The sequence below is a fragment of the Corvus hawaiiensis genome, chromosome 26 (assembly GCF_020740725.1).
Source record: "Corvus hawaiiensis isolate bCorHaw1 chromosome 26, bCorHaw1.pri.cur, whole genome shotgun sequence".
In the NCBI taxonomy this organism is placed as follows: domain Eukaryota; kingdom Metazoa; phylum Chordata; class Aves; order Passeriformes; family Corvidae; genus Corvus; species Corvus hawaiiensis.
The window spans coordinates 41,253,822-41,267,846 of NC_063238.1; the positions used below are offsets into that span (position 1 = coordinate 41,253,822).

Consider the following 14,025-nt stretch of genomic DNA (forward strand, 5'->3'; position numbering starts at 1 on the left):
AATGAATTACTATTATTATAGACATGTTTCTTTTTTCCCCCTACAACACCACCTTGTGAGATCCTTCCCCAGCCAGTGCTGCTCAAAGGACATGAAGTTTCCTAAACTTGCCAAAATGACAAAAGAACTGTGGTTAGTAAGTATAAATCGCCATATTTCATCCCTCTTAGAAGTTTCCTGGGGGATGATGAACATATTCTGTGAATTACTGAGACCAAAAGAATTTGCACACCCTTCTGGATTCATTCAGCCAGAATCCTCAATGGGAATGTCAGAGCAGCCAAAATTTGCCACAGCCTGCTCCAAGGCCCTGCATCTGCCAAAGCTTGTTGCCATCAAAGCAGTGAAGGGTTATTTGTTTTCCCCAAGAGCCTGACACAGAGCAAAACCTCATCCAATTCAAAGCAGTGGTTCAAAAACAAGGGAAAAAATAAAGGGAAGAGACAGCTCTGACAGTATTTCATAATATTGAGTAAAACCAATCTGTTTGCAGAGTTGGGCTCCCAGAGGAAGCTCCTTGGCATCCTTGCAATGCTGTTGGATGCTTTATAATCACCACCAGGTGCTACATCTTCTTTATTTAAAAATTGATCACTGTAGGGATACACTCAGGAAAAAAAAAAAAAAAAAGGCATTTCAGGCAAGTGGTTTCCAAAATGTTCATCTTCCATAAACAATTCCAGGATTACACCTTATAAGCAGTTAAAGCAGCAAGGATTGTCTCTGGCTGGGCACAGAGCAGGTGGGAGCACAGGGAAACTTCAAGAACACAACTAAGGGGTGAAATGCAAGGGAGGCCAATGGGACCAGGGATTTTGGTACAGTCTCACAGTGCACAAGTAACTGCAGAAAATGGTCAAATATTAAATGAAAAGACATGAAACAATCTCTTGTAAAGATGAGGAATTTTATTTTATTGACATACTATGAGGCAAAACAAAATTGACACCATACAAAATAACTTTATAAAATATCATTCACATCATTATTTTGTCAGGAATTACAGCATTCTGAGCTTGTTACAAGTCTTATGTTTTGAGGTGAAAAACACTCTGCTAAATCTTTAGTATTAGTTGTATACATACAGTAAGAAACCAGAACAGAACCTGTTAGGTTTTTCATGAGTTTATTGCAAAAGTAGTGCAAACTATTTTACCTTGCAAGCTGTAAAACAAACTTGGAAAAGGACCCACCTAAGCTTAAAAACATGACAATAAATGCTCAATTTCACAGCCTTTGAAGCTTCCTTCAACAGTTCTCAACAAAAAATTCCCCATCTCTGCACATTTTTAGATTTTCACCGACTCGGAAATGAAGGAGTAGAGGGTGGACCTGCAGTAGGGAGTGGGCAGAGAGCAGGAGAGTCCTGCTCCAACGTGGGGCACTGCTCTTACCCATGGATTTGGGGAATGACCCCCAAAACACCCACCAATGGGGCAGGTCACTGTGTCCCCATTAAAAAACTGCCCCTTTCCACACTCGTATTTGAGAAAAGAGGCAAGAAAGCAGAAAGAGCAAAACCAAATACAACAGAATTAAGATTAGGAACATGTATTGTCTGTTTTAGGAATATAGTATCCTTTTCCTCCTTTTCCTGAAGTCTATAAAGCGAATTCCCATGGTCCCCCTCCCTGTGTGTACACACCGCAGGGCACATCCCATCCCAAACTTCTGCATGATCCCAAGGCAGGATACTACATTCTGTGAGACCCAAGGAATACAATGGCCTAAAATGCTACTGGGGTCCCCCAAAGCAAACAGGTAGCTAAGTCATCTCCTAAAAAACCAGAAAACCAAACAAATGCTACATGAAAAATGTTAAAGAAACAAAATGCAGCATATTCAGGCTCTTTTTTTTTTTTTTTTTTATCTTGAGGTACCTATATAAATATTACCTTCTGCCCAAAGTACGATTGGTTTTGTTAAAAAACTAAAGTTCTTATCATGAGCCAATTGCAGGGCAAACTTTATTACTGAGAAAGTGCAACCATGCTGATCATTTATCTGCAGCATATTAAAGGATGATTAGGCTTTAGAAAATATAGCTTAAGTCTAGACCTGATGGAGCAGTTTTATAAAAACACTGAACAGAGGCATTTTCCTTTTGTTCGAGTCTCTCTGCAACAGAAAGCCTTAGGAAACAGCTTGGAAGTCCTGCCATGATGGAATGTCAGCACTTTTACAATCCCATATATAGATTTTTTTTTTCTTTTAATATTTAAACTAAATACAGTTTTACAGCAAAGAGTCCCCCTGTGTAGTAGGTACTGGTAAAAAGTGGATTTTAAAAAAATTTATTAAACTTCAAAAAATAATAGCGTATCACAACTTAAAGCTTTCCGAAAAGGAATTCTTTTTGAGTAAAAAAGGTTCACATAGTAGAAAAAAGTTACACATTGTTGTAAACTGTTACATACAAAACTGTGGAAAGGTCAATGATGTTTTATTCCCTCACCCTTACACATGTATCCATTTTATATTTATATATATACACATATACACACAAAGTCGTGTGCTATATGCATACATAGAGACACAGAGATGTAGAGATCTGGGGTCAGGATTAAACATTTCCAAAACCTTCTTTATTGGGTATTTCTCTTTGCCTAGGTCAGCTGTGATACTTTATTTTACAACTTGCTACACCGACAAATATTTTCAAATTCAGTTTTTTGTGGCATGGTTAAAATCCATTTGCTGTTTTTAATCAAGATGAGTTTTGATTGTTGTGCACTGGGGAAAAAAAACACAAAGGCACAAAGAATAGAACTCAAATCCAAGATTGTTGTCTCAGAACAAGAAACCCAAGGTTTTGGGCCATGGTTGGGGTCGATTTGGTCGCCTTTGTCAAATCTCCTTGACAATTTGAGTAATTAGCACCCAACTGGTTACATGAGGTAGATCCAAATTGGAAAAAAAAAATACTAAAATAAAAGCAAGCTGGGTCCCCAACACTTTTTTTTGCCTCTATTTAAAATGTTTTAAGGATCCTATGTCAGTCATAAGAAATGGAATCGGTGGCACCTACCTGAAGCAAGCGCGGAACTCAAGAATGGCTTTTTTTGGGATGTAAAATTTGAAGTGTTAAATCACAATCCTCCTTCAGGCAGAGATTTGCTGGCAGGGGGAGGGAGGAGAATGTGTCTGACAACAAGGACAACAAAAAGCTTGGGATTTGGGAAAGCCTGTTTGGGGTCAGCTGCTGGAGGAAGGCCCAAGAGGCCTCAACAGCCAGCGCCCAAAGAGGCATCACAGTACAGACAGCTACAGGCATCCCTTATTTCTCAGGCCAGGAGACTTCCTTTACTAACACTGAAGCTCTACAGGAACATCCTCCTGTCATTAAACAGTATTTTTGCATACTCTGAGAGAGAAATCTGACACATTTATCATTTAGTTAAGGCTTAGTTTAAAGTGGCGTGGCCACACAGCATCATGCAAGTGCTCACCTACGGCAGCGAGAGAAGCAATGGATTGATTCCACCCCCCTGTGACCCCCCAGCACTGCCAAGTGATGCCTCCAACCTCCACGGGAAATCCTACAGTGCCAGGGATGCCCTTCAGAGTCAGCTGAGAGTAATTCTGGGTCTGGTTTTTGCATTACAAGTGCTACTCTCCCCCAGCCAGCACTACATCATTTATATACTGCAAGCACGAGACAGTTCCACAGAGATGCAACACACACACAAAACTACTCAACACACATTTAGTACCACTTGGAACAACCTTAACATCATATCTTTTTTCTTTTTTTCTCAAAAAAAAAGAAGCAAACTTTAAATGGTCATAGAAACATTTTCATTGGAGGGAACATTTACAATATTAAGCTTCTGGATTGATTTTTGGTTCTTTTTTTTCAGTTATTTTATAAAAAATAATTTTAAAAAATTGATACTATTAAAACAAAAGATTAAAAACCTTAGCAGATAAAGTCAGTTAAATTTGCAATGTACCAAAATTAAAGCAAAAAAAAAAAAAAAAAAAGGATTTAATCAATACATTCTGTTTTCTATCTCACCCTCCCAAGATCAAGTTAACCACTCTGCTGCACAGAAATCCAGGGCTGGACCTTTACTTATCAACTGCCCTAAATGTTGAAGTCTTTGTGATTGTTCAACTAATAAAATACTGCAAAAGCCACGGAAATTGTGCTTATTATTTCCAGCCAAATACTGCCTTTTTATCTTTTACAGACAGCCTATATACTGTCCCCTTTCCTATCACACGTGTGTACACACACAGCAAGGGACACACACACAGATCTAGCAAATCTACTAAACTTCATCAACAAATTACAGAAAGCAAGTGGTAACAGTCTTCAGGACAGCACAGAGCTTTGCCAGATGTAATTCCTCATTGCACCTCATTGAAAATTTGATTTTCCAAGATAAATAATTCTGAAACTTACTTTTTAATGGTTTTTGATGGTTTAGTTGGGTTTTTTCTCTTATTTTCTTTAAAATGCAATTACAAAGTTGTCATGTGTAAATGAGATGAGCAATTGAAGGGCTCAGTCATGTTAAGTTTCACGAGAAAATGTATCAGGAATGACAAAATTTGGGTCAAATCCTTATAGTTTTTATAGCATAGAAACAGTGCTATAGAACAGTGAGGTTTGAGCACCTCACAGTTGATGCAGAATTAACTTTGGGGAAATCTAGAAACAAAATTCACTGGATCTCATGTTGGTACTTGAGAGGTCTGATCCAACCCACAGCAGCTGAGGTTTTGGGGTGCTCATAAAGCCCAGACAGCATCTGCTTTGAGCCAAGTACATGGCAGGCAAAAATATGCAATTTCACAAATACTGGCACGAGTGAAGCTTCCTCTATTCATGGCTTTAAAACCAGGAAAAGCTGACAAATACAGAAAAAAGTCCACATTATTTAATTTTTTTTTTCTGACAGGAAATCCAACCTAACAAAGCAAACACAAACAGCACCAGCCGGGGGATTATAGACTCCCAAGCTTGCCTGCTGACCTGTTCACCATTCACACTTGCCAAGCACACTCAAAAAAACCCCATAAAATGACCAGAAAAGTTCAAATTTATATTTTGGGGACAACTCCTAGGCTTGCTCCCAGGTCAGACAGCATCTGCAATCCCCACTGATGAGCAGAGAGCAGCTGTTCCAGGAGGTGGTTTAGTTGTGTTTAAAGGGAGGAAAAAAATAACAAAACTAAAGCCCGTGGTACAATGGCACATTCAAAATGTGAGGAGAAAAACGCAACTAAAACCTGTGCACTCCTAAGAAGCCCATGGAAAGGATTATTGCCTTTGATACAGAACTGCCATGCAAGCCAAGGCTCCTCAAACCACACAGGGAGGTTGGTTGGTGGAAGAGCAGCCACAGGCAGTTTTAGGATGCATCTGCTGAGGCAGCACATGGATAAATCCAAAGGAATTGCTTTTTTGGGGGATATTTAGGTGGGAGGAAGGAGCAGCCAGACTTTACCTGGTGCTGCAGGTCTGTAGTGCTGCCACTTGCAGAACTCCCACAACTGACTCCTGCCAACCTCTCAACCCTCCCTGTCCTGGCCCCAACCAAGTCAGAGCTCCCTGACACCACAAACCAACTTGGGGAGCTCCCTACCAACCTTCCCCCTCTGGGATGGGGCCAGCAGATGGGTGCAGCAGGGGGGATTTCTGAGGGGCACTTGCAGGGAAGCCAGAAGGAAAACTAAGAATTAAACTGTCACCTGAACAAGTGCTTGAATTGGCAATTTTGCAAGGAAATGTCTCCCCTCACTTCCTCATCTCGTTTCCCCAAGGGCTGGGGTACTCAGTCTTTCTTTTCTCTATGGCATGAGCAGCACCAAGCACAGGGCTCCTTAAACTTCCTGATGATCCCAGGTCTGCCTTGTCTGTATACAAAACTCTGCTCCCATCAGAGACAGAGGAGCTGTTCAGCATCTCTGCACAGTGCAAGCCCTGCCAGCAATAGTGTCCTCGATCTGCAGTGCAGAATATAGTGAAACATCTCCAAAGCAGCCATTTACCCTGCACTTCACACTTTTGGGGGGGCTTTGTTAAATCACGACTGAGAACTGAACCAAACTGACAGGATTTTGCCCCATTCCGTTATTAATGAGCTGATTTATAATGGTTTATTCAGTCACTTGCAAAATCTGGGCTCCCAAAAGTCAGGATAGCAGCAATCCCCTGCCATGGATGAGCTCCATTAGTGTCTACAGCCAGAGATTAAGGGAAGGAAATTGCAGGGAGCACAGAATCCCAGGAAACTCACTGTGACAGGCCAAAATCCATAGCACAAAGACCTGTTACCTCTAAATAAAAATCAACTTTAACACTGCTACAAAACCACACCAGCACACGGTGCTCCAACAGGTATTTCTGTCAGCAGAGTGGTTTGTTCTGAGATGAGGAAGCTTTTTTGGAATAATTGTAAACAAAATTCTGATGTATTAACACAGTTTTCTACAGTTTCATTTCAGGTCACTTAAAGCACCCTCAGTCCACGTGCACTTATGTCGGGGTTGAGTTTTGGCCAAGGCTCTGCACAGAACTGACACTAAACAGTCCCAAGATGAACATATTCAGGTTTGGGGTTATTTTTTGATGGTTTGGTTTGGGTTTTTTTTCCTGCATTTTAAAGTTTTTAATTTTCCGAGCAAGGAATAAAGTATTTTCACTCTTACAGTCGCATGTCAACTCATCTAAAAAACACATTTAAAAAATAATTTTTAAATTATTTTTTGCCTCAGACTCAAAATATATTTCAAGCACCTTCATGTCATTTTCAGAGAAAACCTGACATTTTCTGGCCAACAGGTAAAGAACAGAAACATTTTTCATTTGGAAAACAACAGTATAGAAACTCAAGTGAAGGGACAGGTCACAGAGGGAGCTGCTGCGATGGACTGACCCTGAGCAGAAGCAGATGTGCCAGACGTGCCTCTTGCCAGGTCTGGTACCCTCTCAATACACAGGGGCACCTCTGGAAGACAGAGGGAAGGCTGAGCAGCCACCCAGGATCACAGTATGGCACTGCCACTTCCCAGGAAGGAACAGACCAGGACAAATCCAGTCCCTCTGGGAGCATTTTGGCTGCTTAGTGGGAGGTTCACGTCAATGAATTCTTCTGTGAAGGAACACAGGAGGTAGCCTTGAACTGCACCTGCTTTGTAACTAAAGATTCTCACAAACCCACTTTTGTAGTGATTTGGCCAAGTAATTACATTCAAATTAACACTTCGAAGAAGTGACAAAGCAACTGAAACACTAAATGAGATTAAACAGATTCTGTGCCACACCAAGCACACACAGCACCCCTCTCCCATACAATCTGGATTAAACCCTCTCAGAAAATGCATCTTTCCAGTCATTTACCCTCAGAAACAGAAGGCAGGACTTGATGGTTTGCATCCTAACATCAGACAATGGGGCTGGAGTTGGGGTCTGTCCTGTCCCCGAGGGTTATGGAAGCAAAAGGCAACTGCTGATGGACGGGAGATCCATGGGCAGAGGTGACACCATTCCTTTAGCTCAGAGCACTGAAACATCCACTGCACTCCCCAATCCCACACCATGCAGGGACAGACAGCAAGACATCCTAACTGGATCCCAAATCCCTGTAATTCCACTAATTCTGCCACATCCACTGGTTCTGCTTCTACGACACAAGAATCAGATGCTGGAGCAACCAAGGAAAACCTGTGAGAGTACAGCTGATGATCCAGGTATTACATTAATGCCATCAGTCACCTAACTGATACCAAAATTGGCATTTGAACCTTGCACAGACAACGAGCACAGTGAGAGCTGAAAAAATGCATCTCTGTGGCCTGGCAGAAATGTGCACAGGGGAGAGAAGGAAGAAATGTTTTATAAATTCCAACAAACCCTAAATATTTCCACTGTCATAAAGCAACTGTGCTTTGGATTAACACCATAATGCAAACAAAGGCTAACAGCATTTGACACCAAAGCTCGTATATCAACACTGGAAAATATGGCAGGATTCTGGAATATATAACAAGGAATGGTATCCCCAGCATTTCAGTATTTGCTGTACAGAGCACTATTTACAGTATTTTCAAAGAGCCACAACAGATGCGCAAAAAAAAAAAAAAATCATACAGTAAAAAGAGTTTAAAAAAACCCAAAAAATCAGTGCAATTACCTTCTACTTGAAGTTTTCCTTAGGAAAGATGGCATGTGTGCATCAAGAAGCATGTTACCAAATGGAATATAAAAGTAAAAAACAAAGGACTGCCCTGCATTAGGAATGGGGAAAGCCACACAAAGAGAGATGCTATGGCAGGAGAAGAGTATTAAAAAAACAGGAAAACAAGTGAGTTTTACACTGGTCTCAAGTGTGAAAAATACTGAGAACTCTTCTTACATTCGTTTAGTTAATGTGTGTAAAAGATGTCAAAGATGTCTTTAAAAAAAAAGGTCCCTTATGGGTTATTTATGCCAGCAGAGATGCTTATTTGACTGAGTCTGCTATTTAATCAAAAGCCTTTGGGCCCCAATGACTTAAGTCAGAAAGAAAAACTAAGAAGCATCTTAGAAAATTCAATCTTTTCAGAAAAACCCCTGAACTCCTCACACCCACTCTCCAAAAGTTTTAATTTGAAAATCCTTGTGGAAATACCTCGTCTTATAAAAATGATCCAACAAGAACAAGACTCTGTTACAATGGACAAAGGCTGCAGGAGTTATTGAGAGAGGAAGAATCAAAGCCAAACCTTCACAACCTCTTTTTTTTTTACTATCAGGGAACGCTGCCTGGGGGCCTGGATAGAGATCAATGGTATTTGTTACCTGACAGATCAAGAAACAAGGGAATTCCTGTGCCAAAGCTTCTACATGGAAGATCATTGATTGTAATTCACCAAGTTAAATATTCTAAAGCAAACCGAGCCAAAATAAGGAGCTCTAATAAAACAAGTGATCTCACACTGTACATCAGTGCAAACACACACACACACACACACACACACAAGTGTTAAATTGCATAGGGCTGTCTTAAATGCCACATACAGGCAGAGACAAATCCACCTACTTCCAGCATTTCCCAACAGGACATTGCTCCTAAGGATCAGCTCAGTTGTTTCCTGGGCGCTAGAACAGATGGAGTGGACTCGTTACTCTGTTCAGCCACTGGAGCAGAAATTTCCACCATTAAGCAAACCCCATTATTGCATTAGATTTTGCACATCAGAGGAAAAAAACCTAACTTTTCAGTATTTCATGTCTTCTGACAGTATTTGTCACCTGCCAAGAGGAGCATTTCACACTTGCTGATGCTGGTTTTGGGGGTTCTGCAGTGGGACTCCTTTGCATGGGCTGGAAAATGCCCCAAGTGCCCAAGGGTGGCACAAATTTGGTTATTGCTGACCTGAGCTACACAGTGACCCAGAGACTCAGAGCTGTGACCTCAGCTGGCACTTCTCCAGCAGCAACCTGTGGGAGATTGAGACTTCTTGACCTTTGTGTTGACCTGAGAAGTTTCTGCTCTACACCAGACATGTGGGAGGTACAGAATAAAAAATAATACTGGGATCTTAGGTGTTTGTGGTGGGTTTTTCTGGACATTCTTGAATACATAGTTTATATTAAAAATACTCCCAGAAGGAGAGCTGCTGGACTGCCAGCATGCTGTACTTTACAAAGCATGTACTTAATCAGTGGGTTTGGTTTTTTTTTAACGTTTTAAATTCACTAATTCACCACTGGTGGGAGGGAAAAGGAGGGAGACACCAAGGCATAAAGGATTAGCAGTTATTAGAGGCTTAGAAAGATCTGTAAAAGGTAAAAACATCCTGAAATGCACATAAACATCCCAAGTTCTTCATACTTAGGGAAAGAAAGCTACACAGAATATCTGCTCATTCCAAGAGGATACACGAACAACAACTACTCTCAGATTAAGGAGCTGCCTAAAACTCTCTTACAAAGGAAACATCTTAAACAGGATGCAGTGCAGTCCCAGGCTGCTTCAGAAATGAGATTTGAGGTCAAGACAGATCCTGCTCTCCTCACCCCATCTGACCACCTGTACAATTCCTTTGTCCCAGATATCCGTGGAAAGAGGGGGATGAATTTCACATCCAAGAGGTCTCTGCATAACAGACAGCAAATAAGTTAAATGATGTCTTAAAATGGATGATCTTTATCCTATTTGATAAGAAGAATCCATATAAAAATAATTCTTATATAAAACTCTGCCAAATTAATATCTTCACTGAAATAGGAAAGCTCTCAAGGAAACACAGAGAAGTGCAACACACCCACCAAGGGGAGGATCTGCAGCTCAGGGGTACTTGAGGGGAGGTAGGTACAACCTCGCTGGCACACAGCAAGACAGACAATGCTACCTAGGATTTGCTTCAAATTTACAGAAATCTGAATTTACAGAACTATGACCAAGAAGACACTCTGAGCCAGCAGCCTAATCACCAATTAGAATAGTGATACTATTACAATAGTAATAGTAACAAATAGTAAGAGAAACAAATACAATTATTCCATTAACAGGTTCTACATTTCACCTACAAAACACTGACAACCAACACACTGCTACAAGGTGAAGATCTGAACTGGAATTATGTACCTAAAAATCTTTATGCAGCAAAGGTTGGGCATTTTCTAGCTTATCCAACACCACCTAGTCGCAGATGACCTGCTCTGTGGCCCAGAGCTCTGCATGGGTTAAAGCTACTCGCCCATCCCAGTGGCCAGAGGTAAAAGTGTCCAAACAGAGACTGAGCAGCTGCTCAGAGAAAAGGGAAAAGACAAAGCAAAATCCATCAATGGAAGAGAATGAAGGTTTTCCAACCTGCCTCTCAGCATGTCATTTCAGTTATCCCATGGAAAAACAAACAAGATCAACTCAGCATAAACAACTTTCCTGGGCTTTTTCCATTTTCTCCTAAACCTGCTCATGGCATTGTCATTAGTGCAATGGTTTACATGTGTGTTATGGTTTTTATGAATCCAGTGTGCAAACTAACAGAAGCATCTAATAATTATCAGTTTTAATTAATGCTTCTTCTAAGAGAATGGCCAAACTCTCACATCTCCTACAGATCTTATGCATAATGAAGAGAGTTTCACCTCCCTCCCTAAGTAAACTTCAGTTTCCTAATTTTTATCTTTACTGCATAGATTCTCTGACTTCTGCCTAACTTCCAGCGAGCCACTCTCCTCTAGCAGAGCTCCTGCTTCACCACTACTCAACATATAAATAAAATACAATTGTTTTGTGCTTGAATGAACGGAGGATGTCGGTCTTGTGTGCGTCTGAACCGCAGAGGTAAAACCTGCTGTGTTGTGTGCATGTTGAAAAAGCCTTTCTGCAAATCCCAAGCTACAACAGACACTGGCTGCATCTCTGACCTCTCACCACATCGATTGCATATTTTTTTTTTGCATTTGAAGAGTAATGTCCCCACAAAAAGGATTTTACTTTCTAAGTTCAAAGCATTCTTGATATGTTAACAGAAGTATGATGAGCACTCCTTAGTAAATAAAAATAAATAATAGCATCTAGTCTATCACATTAATACTGTGAAACATATATAAAATTTACATTAACTCAAACAACAGTGAAAAAGGATTGTACTGTATTTATCACCACAGACCCGTATTCTTTAGAGACTTTGGAAAGTAAGTGTCACAGTCCTGTATGACAAATCCTAAAGTTAGCTGTCAGTATGATTTAAAAAAAATCTTTACAAATTTTTTGAATGGCACATTCTCTTTTGCCGATCTAACTGGAGCTATTAAAAGCTTAGTTACAGGTTTGTTTTTTTTTTTATACTCATCTTTAGTCTACGAAAAACATTTTAAAATGCAGCACAATAAAAAACATTCAAGAACAAGCTTCAGAAAATACATATGCCCTTAGACACGCAGAGAATAATCTGAGAATAATCTTTATAAGACAATTAGAAACCAGAACTTTGTCACGCTCTTATTTTGAAAATAAAAATTTTGTAAATGCATCCAGAATAATCAAGGCTTCATAAATACTCAAAAGATGCTTTGCTTTCCTTTGTATTAAAAGCTGATTCACAGCGTTTTAGCTCATCAAATGTTAGTATGAATTAGATCTTTCCAAATTATCAAAAGCAACTCAATGAACAGCAAACTGAATGAGGAGTTTTGTGGGTTGGGTTGTTGGTTTGGTTTTTTGTTTTTCTTCCCTAAGCCCTGAGATTGCAGCTCTTGATTTAATTATAAAATCTGGGTCTGTTTTATAGCAAGCAGCTCAGAGATTTTTGGCAAACCACATTTCCGACAATAGGAGGGTTTGGTAGAAGAATGCAGTTTGTGATCAAGTCTGAAATTCTGGACGGAAGGCTTCCTTGCAATGGGAAAGAAAGGAATTAAGATGCATCACTCATAGCTGGCTGTCCCTGGGCTGGGGCATCTGTTGGTCTAAGTGCAGCTGCTCTGGTGTGAATCCAATCCTGCCTTGTCCGGAGCCGCTGAACATTAAAACACATCAAGCAAAGTACATTGTGCGCAGCGTGTCCTGGTGCACCTGGACTGCCTTAGCAAGTGCTTGGTGATCTCTGCCATTGCTCTGGCCAGAAGTGTGGCTTCCTTCAGCACTGAAAGAGAAGGGGGGGGCAGGGGATGACAAAAAACAACAGGTTGGGGGGCGGGGAGAGAAACCCTATTTAATCTGCATCTCTTTGGACATGTTTCTGTATAATTCGTTTCTTCTGAAAAGAATGGTCAAACATTAATTACCCTTAAAGCACCACTGAGGTTCTGAAACAGAACACAGCACACACAGGAACATCTTCTGCTTTGTTTCAGAAGCTTAATTAAGTGGTGAGAGCAAATTCACCCTCAAACTGCTGAGGACACCACTGATCTGAGAATTAATTAGCCCACTGCCTTCCTCCTTGCTTTCCAATTCTGCAATGATTCAAACCTCTGAACTCACCTATCATGCTCTTTATCCACCAGATGGTACCTGGCTCTGAAGGCCACCAGGTGTGCATAATATGCTGGTGCAGGGATGGAGACGGAGCGCGTGCAGCGTACGTACGTATGGCACAGCTGGTAGGTGAGGATCTGCAGCTCATCCGAGGAGAAGCGATTGTCATCCCAGAGCACGTGATAGTGAGAAGGTCGGCTTGTTCCCTGGAGCCAGATCACAGAGCAGTCAGCATTCCCAAAACATCTCCTAACTTCCACCCCTGCAGGGAACTGCAGTGAAACAGCCGCTTCCTCCAAAGTCACAGGGAGCAGTTCTACACATCTCAGCTAATTTTTCCTTTAAAAGGCAAACCACCTCCTTCCTTGCTCCCCATCAAACTAATCCCTTCCCCTTTTCTTTGACAGGATTGTTTTCCAGAATTTCATCTCTGAAATTAAATGATCATACTGAAATGCAATTTCACGTTGAAAACCTCAGACCGGACAAAAAAACCCATCAGAAAAAGCAGCTTTAGGCCAAACTTTAACAGCTAAAAAGTTACCATGCCACACAAAATGTCCTACCTGGATCCCAGCATGACTACACAGGTAGAAGTCAAACTCTGAGGGGTGGGTGATTTTTGTGTCTACTGTGGTACCAGCTGGAATGTTTCCACTTTTTCCAACCTGTGTGAACAGGAAATACAAAGACACTGAGGCACAACACAAAGGGCTTTTTTTTTTTCTTTTCAGCTATATAGCCAGGAAAACAAACACAAGGAAAACATCTATAAAAAGCAGAAAAGTGAAGAAAGAATATGCAAAACTGAAATTTTGTTCCAGCTTACAATCTGGAGTGTCTCTACTATGGAGAAAGAAAAGAAGAGACAAGCAGCAAAATCTTCTTAGAAATTACCTAAAAAGATTTGTTTTTCTGAATAATGTAAAAAGAAGTTCCTGCAACTGATTTGTCAAACTCTTTTCACCTTCCCACTCCAGGACAGGAGTAACTTTTCCTGTTTATATGTGAGAGGGGACAATCCTTCCTTGTCAGACAGGCCACCTCTTCCCTCAAAAACTCTTCAAAGCAGAATGTATAAATATTCTTAACTTTCAAACAA

General features: G+C 40.7%; 1 protein-coding gene across 2 annotated transcripts in view; it reads right to left on the reverse strand.

Annotated features, from left to right (window-relative positions):
* Window positions 1-888: 888 nt before the first annotated feature.
* AGO2 (argonaute RISC catalytic component 2) overlaps window positions 889-14,025 on the reverse strand; it is a 57,129-nt gene continuing 43,992 nt past the window's right edge. For both annotated transcript variants that reach the window (XM_048286339.1, XM_048286338.1), the window contains exons 17-19: window positions 13,490-13,591; window positions 12,930-13,129; window positions 889-12,588 (exon numbers count right to left, since the gene is read on the reverse strand). In XM_048286339.1, the coding sequence (XP_048142296.1) occupies window positions 12,480-12,588; window positions 12,930-13,129; window positions 13,490-13,591 (411 nt within the window). In that variant the 3' untranslated portion in view covers window positions 889-12,479. The remainder of the gene's footprint in view (window positions 12,589-12,929; window positions 13,130-13,489; window positions 13,592-14,025) is intronic.